Here is an 11,637-nt window from a genome sequence, read left to right as displayed (position 1 = left end):
GTAAAGCCCGGTATCTTTGACACGTAACTGCGCACCACCTCCTCCGGCCCCTGCCCACTCTTCGGCAGCTCCAGGCCCACCGGAATCCCGTGGACTACAAGTCCCGGTACGCTTCGAGCACTCAGCTCGGACTGCACGTGCGCATCCAGCTGCCCGCCGGAAGGACACAGCCTGGCTGTGTTTATCTCGTTGGGGACGGAGTCGTCGGTTGGCGCGCAACGGGTTCTAGGCTGCAGGCAGCGCGAGGACCCGCGGCCCCGCCCCGGCCCGGCCTGGCAGGTAGCCCGGGGTGGGCTGAGGGACAAAGAAATTTGTAGGGGCTGGAGACGCCCCTGCCTAGCGCTGGGGTCTTGGGGGAGGGGCCTGAGAGTGCTGCGGTGGGGGCTGGAGGGGATCTGGGGGATGATGGGAAAGGAAAGTGTTAATGGGGAGAGAAGGGCTCGGGGAGGGTGGTGAGGAACCGGTGGGGGACACCTGGTAGCTGGAGGAGGCCCTGAAGGAAATTGGGAAGAAGATCGGGTTATGAAGGGAACAGGGAGGTTGAGGATAATGGAAGAAAAGGGCGGGGGTGTCTGGTGTTGTGGGGGAGGGGAGGTTGGGATGACTGGAAGGCGACAGGGATAGCGTCATTTACAGGGAGGAATATCTCAGGCAGAAAGGGGTCAGTGAATATTAGCTTTTTTTCCCCCTTAGTGGAAGAGCAAAAATGAAGGGCTGTCACGGTGGAGCTTGGAGTTGTGGGGGAAGGAAGAAGGGGAAAAAAAAATGCAGAGCTCTCAGGAGATCAAGAAGGGCCAGAAACTGGGAATGAAAATTGCACGAGAATAGGAAGCCGGGGTTGGGGGGGCGGCGAGGGGGGCAGGGGGCAGGTTCATGAGGCGATTGAAGATGCTTGAGAATGCGGCAGTGATGGAGGATGGGAGAGACAGGGAATAAGAGGAGCCTCTGAGACCCTGGGGGCTTGTCCCTGAGCTTGAGTTGTTTTTTTGGAGGAGAAGCCATGGGGTTTTCCCTCCACCTTTGCACGGAATTGCTTCTCTCTTGCCCTCTGAATGCTCTACCTTGATCTAGCTGAAGGGGAAGGTGGAGTCTATGAGGGAAGATGAAGGTCTCCCATTCTTAAGCTCGTCAACCTCCTTCCTATCTGTCCCCATAAGCTCAGATCCAAGAGCTTTTGGATTGAGGACAGAGTAATGAAGTGAGAGTGGTTTCCTGCTGGGGCTATTTCAGATTTGGCAGAGTAGCTATTTAAAGCATGGGGTTGGGGGTTGAGGGAGGTTGGGTAAGGGTGGAGGACTGGCAAGCCAGCTGAAGCCCATATGTCTTTCTTACGAGGGCCCGCCATACTTGAGCTTTTTGTGTGCCTGAGGTTCTGCCTGGCACTTCCCTCTGCCAGGGCTTCTTGAACAGGGAGAGATGATCCCCAAACCTATCAGGTGTCTGCCAGTGAAGGCAATACCAGCTATAGGAGACCTGCCTGATAGAGCCTTCAAATGTACCCATTATCACTAGGTTGGCGGGTTGTCTTTAAGAGACCATGACCTCTCGTGCCTGGGTCTTTTTCTTGTCCTGGCCAAGGGCATTTTTGCTTTCCTTTACTTTTCCATTGCACACTCCTACCCCTCTCCCCTTTCAGGGACCTGAGTAGGAGAAGAACTGCTGGAAAACAGCTTGTTCTCTATCACAATGGGCAAGTTGGGCAAATGGCAAGAGGAGAAAACGCCTCCTCCCCACCCCCACGCCTCAGTCCCCAGCAGACACATACCTTTCTGGCTTAAGTTCTTGGCAGGATACCAGGTACAGCTGTCAAAGGGACTCCTCGTGCCCGTGAGGGGCCCTGGGTGACCTCGATGACAACTGCTTAGCTTGACAAGCGCCCCCAAAGAGGGGCTAGCCATCCATGGAGGTCCCTGTCCTGGATCGATCCCACCCCATCCTGGATCGAGGGACCGTTCCACTCTAAAAGCCTAAAAGCTTTTCTGCGTGGAGGCACTCGTGCCAGCTTTCAATGGACAGTCTGGGGCTGGCTGGGCTATTAATAACTCTGAGTATTTTGAGATCCCTCTCCCCACCTCAGAGAGCACAGAGATTCTTAGAGAGGTGGCAGTAAGCAGAGCAGGGCCAGAGAGACGAGAACTCACTGACCTGGGAAGGGGGTTTAGAGCTTGGGCCAGGCCAGGGACAGGGTACAGCCTCCGTGGGGAGGGGCGACCATGCTGAGCCCTAGTTCAGCAGTCTGAGCTGTTAGGCAGGTCAGAGCGGCCCCACCCTTCGCTGTTGGAGAACACAGGGCCAGGGCTAGCTCCCTGACCTCAGCAGCTCCCCTGGGGCAGAGCCAGCCACCTGAGCTGTGGAGGGGTGGTGTGGGAGGGCCACCAGGGTGACACAGGCAAGGGCTAGTCTGGGGCAGAGTCACGGTGAGCCAGGCAAAGGCCCCTCCTGAGGAGCCTGTGGCCCCAACTTGTGTGCAGGTAGCAGAGGCAGCAGGCCGTGCCGGGGGGGCATGTTGCTGTAACCAGAGGCCCAGGGGATGTTACGGTGGACAGTGCACCTGGAGGGCGGGCCCCGCAGGGTGAACCATGCTGCAGTGGCCGTGGGGCACCGGGTGTACTCCTTCGGGGGTTACTGCTCAGGTGAAGACTATGAGACTCTGCGTCAGATTGATGTGCATATTTTCAACGCAGGTAAGTGAATTCAGGGACTGTCCCTGGGTACCCACATCAGGGAGGGCAGTGGGCGGTGGGTGCCCACATCAGGGAGAGCGGTGGGTGGCTGAATGAGGTTTGATGGTGGTCCCTATGGCCAAAGAGGGTGGGGGAAACCAACGTGGTTGGGGAAAAGGTGTATGGCCTGAAGGGAGGTGCCCAGGGCTGAGCAGAGCTGTGCCCACAGTGTCCTTGCGTTGGACAAAGCTGCCCCCGGTGAGGCCCGCCGCCCGCGGGCAGGCTCCCGTGGTACCCTACATGCGGTATGGACACTCAACCGTCCTCATCGATGACACAGTCTTCCTTTGGGGCGGGCGGAATGACACCGAAGGGGCCTGCAATGTGCTCTATGCCTTTGATGTCAGTGAGTATGGGTCTCAGAGTGGCTGTGTTCTGCCAGATGGTGCCTCAGGGGGCCTGGGAAGGGTGTGTGCTGAGGGGGCTGGGAGTAAGGTGCCCCGGAGTCTAGGAGGGAGTGTCAGCTTGCTTACCTGGCCTGCCCTCTGCCCTCTTCAGATACTCACAAGTGGTCAACACCCCGAGTGTCAGGAACGGTTCCTGGGGCCCGGGATGGACATTCGGCTTGTGTCCTGGGCAAGACCATGTACATTTTTGGGGGCTACGAGCAGCTGGTAGGTTTGGAAGCAACCAGAGGTTTAGGGTGGGAATGAGGAGGAAGAAGGGGAATTGAAGGTGGTGGAATGGGAGGCTTTGGTTTGCTTGCAGGTTCTGAGATGAGGGGCTTGGAGGGTTGGGGAATGACCCCTGCTCTTCTCTTTTATTCTTTCCTTCACTTCTTTTCTCGTCCCTGTCAGGCCGACTGCTTTTCCAATGACATCCATAAGCTGGATACCAGCACCATGGCATGGACCTTGATCTGTACAAAGGTCTGCCCATTTTCCTCTCTTTCAGACACCCATCCTCAATTTAAGAAACCATAGGGAGCTCAAACTGAAAGCTGACCCTGTCTCCGTGCCATCTTTGCTCCTGCCCAGGGCAACCCTGCACGCTGGAGGGACTTCCACTCAGCCACAATGCTGGGCAGTCACATGTATGTCTTTGGGGGCCGGGCCGACCGTTTTGGGCCATTCCATTCCAACAATGAGATTTACTGCAACCGCATCCGTGTCTTTGACACGAGGACCGAGGCCTGGCTGGACTGTCCACCCACCCCAGTGCTACCCGAGGGGCGCCGGAGCCACTCAGCCTGTGAGTGTCTGTTAGGTCCCTGCTGAGTCCCTGTTCCCCCGCATCGTTCCCACACTATTGACACACCTCTCTCCTTCCAGTTGGCTACAATGGGGAGCTGTACATTTTTGGTGGCTATAACGCAAGGCTGAACCGGCACTTCCATGACCTCTGGAAGTTTAACCCTGGTAAAGAGCACTGCCTTTAATGGGGAGGGAACGGTGCCATGGAGGTGGGGTGTAAAAGAAAAGCATAATCCTGAGTAGGTGAGGGGTGCAGTGGAGAGGATATCTGGATGAGCAGGTACTGAACCTCCATTTAAACTTCTCTTCAGTGTCGTTTACCTGGAAGAAGATTGAACCGAAGGGGAAGGGGCCGTGTCCCCGCCGGCGCCAGTGCTGCTGTATTGTTGGGGACAAGATTGTCCTCTTCGGGGGCACCAGGTCAGGAGGAGAGGAGGGAGGGCTGGAGCCCTTGGGAGTCAAACGACTCCCACGGGAGACATTTGAGCAAGAGAGTCTCGGGGGTAGCCTTTGCTCCGCTCGTCATTTCTCTGTTTGATCCTACAGTCCGTCTCCAGAGGAAGGCCTGGGAGATGAATTCGACCTCATAGATCATTCTGACTTACACATTTTGGACTTCAGTAAGTACACTTACTCCCAAAGTGCTTCTGCCATCAGGGTCCCTGTCTTTGGATGGTGATATCCAGGACGGGACCCTTTCCTTGGCTTTGACCATCTCCCTCTCCCGTAACTCCTCCTTTAAAGGCCCTAGTCTGAAGACTCTGTGCAAACTGGCTGTGATTCAGTACAACCTGGACCAGTCCTGTTTGCCCCATGACATCAGGTACAGTGAATGGTTGGAAGGGAGGGATTAGTTGAGGATGAGAGGGCAGCACAGGCATGACCTGATTGACTCAGTCTAAGTGTGGAGGAGAGAGAAGATTTTGTTCTGTAGTCTACTTGTGGAGAGGTTGCTGGAAGGAAATATAATAAAATTGTCAGCTGAATAAATGATCGCGAAAAAAAAAAAAATCCAGTTTTCAAACCAAGCTCAGAAGCATCACTTCCTGAGACCTGAGCTTATACAATTATTTCTGTTAATGTGCTGAAAAAGTTTGATTAAATCTTAGAACCGAAGAAAAAAGACAAGTTTAGGAGTCTCTGGATCACATTAATTCCAGAAATAAGGGCGGTTTTTTCTAGCCACTTTCCTTTGAATTCGTAGGTCTTAAAATCAAGCACCAGAAGCTACTTTGTATATAATTGTACGCTTCTGGATCATCCTGTGACACTTTCCTCTCCGTGTATCAGTTCAGTTTAATTCCTCTTGCTGAGGTTCTGTGTGTTCAGTATTCAGTACTGATACTCAGGTGATAGAGGATACAAGGCTGAACAGGTGGGTCCCAGGTTGGCCCAGGATTGACACATGTCTCAAGTGCCTAATACCAAGTAGACTGCAGCCTTGGTATAAGGAGGTACTTGGTGAAATTTTGTAGAATGACCATTGTCAAAAAGAGAGGAACTGAATTTTAATATGGTGGGAAGGGTGGGGGGTGCTTTAAGAGGATGGGAGTTGAGAACAAAACCTGGCATTCCTGGTGGGAGGAGGGGCTTCCTGGTTGGATCTGAGCAGAGGAGGAAAGGTAGGTTGGGAAGTTTCATTGAGGTGTATACACAGATGGTTTTCTCCAGGTGTTGGGCATAAGACTATTGATATATAAACAAAAACAGGAAGTTCACAGGAGCTTGCAGGTGGATGAGTGGGTGGTGGTGGATTTGGTGGTGCGTGGGACCTGATTGTTAAACCTAACAGAGCTGTAAGGAAGAGGTGGCTGTGGGTGGCTGAGCTTTAGAGAGTTGAAGGGACTGGTGTGTTCATTGCTCTGTTTGAGCAATTCTGGATTTGGGGGCGGAGGCTCCCCCTTCTCTCCTTTCTGCCTGTCAATTTTGGCCTTCCAGGTGGGAGCTGAATGCCATGACCACCAACAGCAATATCAGTCGCCCCATCGTCTCCTCCCATGGGTAGGAGGATGTCTCTGCCACCTTCCTTCCTGAGCCTGCTGTTGTCTTCACTGCCCCTGCCCATCTCTTCCCCCGCCTGCCCCTTTAGACCTTGGACTTGGTATACCTCCGCGTGGAGTTGTTGGACTAGAGGTGTTTTCTGTGCTGTGAACTTAGTGGGGAGCTGTAGCAGGAAGGGCTAGGTCCCTTCCTCCTTGGGCCGAGGGCCCCTTCCCCTTGGTGCTGTGTCCCATTCACCTCCCTCCAACTGCTCCTGGGTTCTGCTCTGCCCCAGGTCAGCCACAGGCTGCTGGGAAGTGATGGGAATGGGAAGGAGGGAGAAGCAAGCAGTGTGTGAGCCTCAGGAGCTTCCCCTCCCCACTCCCTTTTCCACCTGTTCCCCCCCTCTGCTTGAGCCATGGGCATTGATTGCGAGCTGAGAGGAGTTGCAGCTGTTGGCATGAAATCTCCTTCTCCCTGACCTGGGGAGGCGAGGACCAGCAGATAATCCCATCCTTCCTTGAGCTGTTGCTGTACCTTGACACTCTCAGCCAGCTCAAATTTTATACAAATGAATTAAAAGTCTCCAAACGTGTGATCTCTTTTTTGTGGAATACGACCGGGATGGCAGGAGTTTACAGTGGGGGCAGGGTGCTGAGGCTCTGGCTTCTCAGCCAAGAGCATTAGGAAACCAAATACCATCACGACCTGGCTGGAGTTTCTCCGGTGTGGAGTGCAGCGTCTTGCGACAAAAAGGTGGCGACGTTTTGTCGACGGGTCGCCCAGGGAGGGTACCCCGACCGCCCACCAGCAACCCGCTCGGCCCCGCCCAGGGGTGGGCGGGATCTGCGCTGCTGACGCCAAGCCTTCCGGAAGGGGCGGGGCGGGAGCCTGTGTGGCGGAAGTAACGCCATTAGTCTTCTATACACAGCTGAAGCCATGCCGAGGGCAAGCTCCCGCGGCGGGGAGGATGACGGGAGCCTGCACAATGGTGAGGGCACGGTGCCGGGACGGGGGGAAGCGCTGAGGGCCGGGAGAGGGGCTCCGCGTCTGGTGCGGGCTCACCCCGAGACTGCCAAGTTGTCTGAAAGACACAGACACCGGGAGCGCCCCCCAACGCCCTAGAAAGTGGGGAGTGAGAGGATACTTACTGAGTTAGGACACCCTGAGCAGTTTTTTAAAGGGCAAAGAGGGTTTTTCGCAGGGAGAAAACGTATGTTCCAAAGCAGAGTCAGAAGGGCATTGATTATTGGGGAAGGCTTAGGTAAAGATTCAACAAATTTCGCCGACGTTATTGAACATCTATTGTACGCGGGCACAGTAGATGCTGGAGATACAACAGTGAGTAAAGCAGCCCAAAACTGCTTTCATGAAGCTTACTTTTTGGGGGTTAAAAAAAAAAAGGGCACGGAGACCTAAGGAATTGCATATTTTTAAAGGATAAGTTTAATGGTATGTGAATTATACTACAGTTTTGAGAAAGGTGTTAAGAGCTTTGAAGAGAACGGGAGGGGTTATGGTGTTAAGTAATCACAGAAGGCCTCACCCTCACTGAATAGGTGGCATTTGAGAAACCCTGCGAAGGAGGTAAGGGAACAAGCAATACAGCTGGTGTAAGTGTTACAGGCAGAGGCAAAGTCAGGTACAGAGGAACTGAGATGGGAATATACCTGTTTGCTTAGAAACTACTTGGAGGCCAGTTGACTGGAGAGGAGTAGGAAAGAGATAGTAGAAGAGGAGATCAGAGACAAAATGGAATAGGTCATATGGGATCTTCAGGCTATTACAAACCCAAAGCTTTTACTCTTGAGTAAGATGGAAGCCATTGGGGAGTACGGAGTCTGGAGTAAGTGATCTAAAACATATGTATGTGGAAATGAGGTGGGAGTGTTAAGATCAATTTGTCTCTTTTTTTTGGAAAGAGAAAACTATTTTATTATTTAAAGAAGTTAAAGTGAAAACTTCATGTCTCTAGTAGTTTCCTTCCCTTTTTAAAGAACAGTTTTTATTGGAGTATAGTTGATTTACAATGCTGTGTTAGTTTTAGGGGTATAGCAAAGTGAATCAGTTATACCTATATCCACTTTTTTGGATTCTTTTCTGTATGGGTCATTACAGAGTATTGACAAGAGTTCCCCTGTGTTATACAGTTGGTCCTTACTAGTTATCTCTTTTCTGTATAATGGTGTGTATATGTCAATTCCAGTCTGCCAATTTACCCCCATCCCAGATTTGCCTTTCAGGCATCTCTCCCATGTTCAGTGAACATAAACTTGGGCAAACTCCGAGAAACAGACAGAGAGGCCTGGCATGCTGCAACCCATGGGGTTGTAAAGAGGCAGACACGACTTAGCGGCTGAACAACAACTGAGGCTGAAGTTGAGAGAGAGCTCTGAAAGCAGTGAGACTGGTGGTTGGGCGAGCAGTAAGGAGGCTAGAGCACTGAGGTGAGATGCTGAGCGTACACTGAACCAGAATAAGGGTAGCTGAGCAACGAACGGAGACAGAGGTCTCGGTGGGAAAACCTGTGAAAGAGAAATTTAAAAGAGAAGGGGAAAACAAAGAGACTGTGGGTTAGTCCATCTCCAGCCTTACATGTACACCTTCCTTAGCAAGGTGAGGCCCCAGATAGCTGGACTAGTTGGGGCATTAGGTGTCCGTGGAGCACCGTTACAACCTGTGTTGCTTGGAGCCTGCAGCGATCGGTCTGAAGGGGATATTGGAAAGGGTCACTTACCTAAGGAAAGAGGATGGGGCGATGTCTCTGCAGCAGTGGCAGATGCTGAGCTGAGTTGCAGTCCCCCCACCTGCACCTTCCTTTCACAGACATGTCTCACATGTCATTTGAGGAGCTGTTGGAATTGCAGAGCCAAGTGGGGACTAAAGCCTACAAACAACTGGTAACAGGAAGCAGCACTAAGAAGCAGAGTTGTAGACCACCTGTCCAAAAAGCATGTGTCGCAGATAAGCACAGGTGAGGAGCAAGGCCTTTCCCGGGAGTTGGAGGGAAGGACACCTACTTGAGTAGGTGTCTGCTTTCTTGGGTGGCAGGTGGGAGGCCTTTAACGAGACTGGAGTTCCCTTGACCTGTCCTTCACTTTCTCCATAGGCCTCTGGAAATGTCAGCCAAGGTCCGGGTGCCATTTTTGCGTCAGGTTGTCCCCATCAGTAAGAAGGTGAGGCGGAGGCAGTGAGCATTTTCTCAGGGAAAGGAGACGTAACAGTTCTCTTACATTCTCTGTTCTCTCCAAAGGTAGCCCGGGACCCCCGCTTTGATGATCTGTCAGGGGAGTATAATCCTGAGGTGTTTGATAAAACATATCAATTCCTAGATGACATCCGAGCCAGAGAGAAAGAGGTGAGTAGCATGAGGCTGGTTTGTGCGGATTCCAGGAGGGACTGGAGCACAGGTTAGAGTGGCAGAGGGGAGCAGGGCGAATCAGTTTGCTAGTTGTATAATCATTGGCAAAATACTTAACCTCTTTTCAATTCAGTTTCCTTATCACAAAAAGCTAATAGTTCCCATTTCATAATGTTAACATGAGTTAACGTATGTGAGTATGTGAACCTCTTAGAATGATGCTTGGCACAGAGTTGCAGCCAACATTTACAGAATGCTAACCATCATACTCATTTCCCAATGTGGAGCTGGTGAAAAAGCAGCTGAAGAAGCGCCGTTCAGGGGAGGAGCATGAGAAACTACAGCACCTGCTTCAGCGAATGGTGAGCAGGTCAGAGTATGGGGCGGGAGGTGATTCACAGTCCCTGCCGCTCACCTGTCTCACCCCTCTCATCTCGGCTCCTCAGGAGCAGCAAGAAATGGCCCAGAAGGAACGAAAGCGGCAGCAGGAGCTGCGCCTGGCCCTGAAGCAGGAGCGGCGGGCTCAGGCCCAGCAGGGCCATCGGCCATACTTCCTGAAGAAATGTGAGTGGGGCACAGCTACGACCCGCGAGTCACAGGGACAGAGATTGGGTGGCCATAGTGACTGGATGCTGTACTGGGGGTCCTGGAGCTCCTAAGGGAGGCTTGAAGGCTGGATCCCATGGTAATTTAGAGGAAAGTAGAAATATTAGTAGTAGGGAGTCGTTGTTTGTAACCATTCTCATATCCCTAATGAGACTGTGGGTAGGGAGTGTCACTTATCTTTGCCACGCCCCCTCATATGTTGGGTTGGGTAGAGAGAAGGAGCTCATAGTTCGTTGAATTGAGAAAGTGGAGTTGTGGAAGTCACCTTGCTTTTAGACACCAGTGAACCCCTGACGAGTCACATATTCCTGCGTAGTGGTTGAGAGTTACTGACCTGGGGCAAGGGGAGGCAGGGAAACTTTGTCCTTTGCTTACTGACTTTCTTTCTCCTTGTCCTCTAGCTGAGCAGCGCCAGTTGGTCCTGGCTGAGAAGTTTAAGGAGCTGAAACGAAGCAAGAAGCTAGAGAGCTTCTTGAGTCGAAAGAGGCGCCGAAATGCAGGCAAGGACAGACGACATCTCCCTTTGAGCAAAGAGTAGTAAGGAACCGTGCTCAGCTCTGCTGCTGCCCCAGTGAGAAGTGCATCTGCGGGGACACTTTTGGGCTTGGCCTGTTCTGGTTCTTTCCCATTCAACGGGGAGGGTCACAGCTGCCTTGGAACTTGACTGGCTCAGAGATGACGCGAAGCCTTTTGGACTGCCTGAGGGCTGAAAAGGAAGAGCAGCTGAGCCTTCTGCCATGCCGTACTTCGTCTGCTTGGATCTGGGTCATTGTCCTTGTGTTCTCCCATCCTTGCCTTAGTGATTCTGATACAGAAGGAAAAGGACCTTGAGGCTGGTTGAAGGCCAGAGTCTGTGAGTGGCTCCCAGGACTGCGACTTCATGCAGGAGCAGTTCATAAATACTCCTGTCTCTCATCTTTTTATCCTGCTGCTTTTGTAGGTGGCCTAGAACTACTGTTTCAGGGGCCACATTGTGGGTGGGCAGTAAACCTAAGCCTCCTACAAAGTGGGAAGTCAGATCAGAGCCCCTTCCTCCTTCAGCCCAACAGATGACACCCTCATTCAAAGCGGGACCCAATCCCACAACTCATCTTCTTAGCTTTGGTTTTGGATACAAGGGGAGGTAGGAGGTGGGGACAGAAAGTGTCCCTGGTGATAGGTAAGCGCAGCTGGCTCTCAGTACTGTTTGGGTGGAGAATTCATACTGCCTGTGGACTGGAATATCTTCACGCTACAAAGTGGTTTCTGGTTGGGAGTGCTTCCAGGTATACCTGGCAGAAGCAAATGCATTCCTCTCTTAAAAAAATATTTACTTATTTTGGTTGTGCTGGGTCTTAGTTGTGGTTCACAGGATCTTTGTTTCAGCATGCAGATTCTTAGTTGCAATATGCAGAATCTAGTTTCCTAGGCAGCTTGAACTGGGGAGAGTGGAGTCTTAGCCCCTGGATCACCAGGGAATTCCCAAAATGCATTTCTTTCTTGAGGATTGTACTTTAAACCCAGACTGCAAGGAATTCCTTCAGATAAAATTTCAAGGAATATGAGCTTACACTGAAAACAAGGCACAAAAGGAAAAAAAAAACACACATAAGCAAGAGTCATTAGGAACAACAGGCAACAGAATCAGACCAGCAAAGTCTGAGATATTGGAAATGTAAAATGCAGAAATATAAAATGTCTTATTTATGTTTAAAGAACTGTGACTGATGAAAAAATGTATCAAAAAGGACAAAATTGGTTTGATTACAATTTTTTGTTTAATGAAAAATACACT

At 51.7% G+C, this 11,637-nt stretch overlaps 1 protein-coding gene across 2 annotated transcripts; it reads left to right on the top strand.

Moving 5' to 3' along the window:
• Nucleotides 1-46: 46 nt before the first annotated feature.
• KLHDC3 (kelch domain containing 3) lies at nucleotides 47-11,177 on the top strand. Of its 2 annotated transcripts, XM_055571385.1 has the most exons (15): nucleotides 47-279; nucleotides 2,472-2,684; nucleotides 2,893-3,069; nucleotides 3,222-3,337; nucleotides 3,521-3,592; nucleotides 3,701-3,914; nucleotides 3,995-4,081; nucleotides 4,228-4,336; nucleotides 4,463-4,536; nucleotides 8,723-8,870; nucleotides 9,006-9,072; nucleotides 9,150-9,254; nucleotides 9,545-9,619; nucleotides 9,704-9,821; nucleotides 10,265-11,177. In XM_055571385.1, exons 2-15 carry the CDS (start codon nucleotides 2,531-2,533, stop codon nucleotides 10,399-10,401), a joined length of 1,653 nt encoding a protein of 550 aa, XP_055427360.1. In that variant the 5' UTR covers nucleotides 47-279; nucleotides 2,472-2,530; the 3' UTR covers nucleotides 10,402-11,177. The 2 variants fall into 2 exon arrangements, with proteins under 2 accessions (XP_055427360.1, XP_055427358.1); XM_055571383.1 differs by lacking the exons at nucleotides 8,723-8,870; nucleotides 9,006-9,072; nucleotides 9,150-9,254; ... (1 more) ...; nucleotides 9,704-9,821; nucleotides 10,265-11,177 and adding exons at nucleotides 4,661-4,739; nucleotides 5,855-6,491 and having other exon boundaries at nucleotides 70-279.
• The last annotated feature ends 460 nt before the right edge of the window (nucleotides 11,178-11,637 follow it).

The sequence above is a fragment of the Bubalus kerabau genome, chromosome 3 (assembly GCF_029407905.1).
Source record: "Bubalus kerabau isolate K-KA32 ecotype Philippines breed swamp buffalo chromosome 3, PCC_UOA_SB_1v2, whole genome shotgun sequence".
Lineage (NCBI taxonomy): Eukaryota > Metazoa > Chordata > Mammalia > Artiodactyla > Bovidae > Bubalus > Bubalus kerabau.
This window is presented reverse-complemented; position numbering and strand designations above follow the sequence as displayed.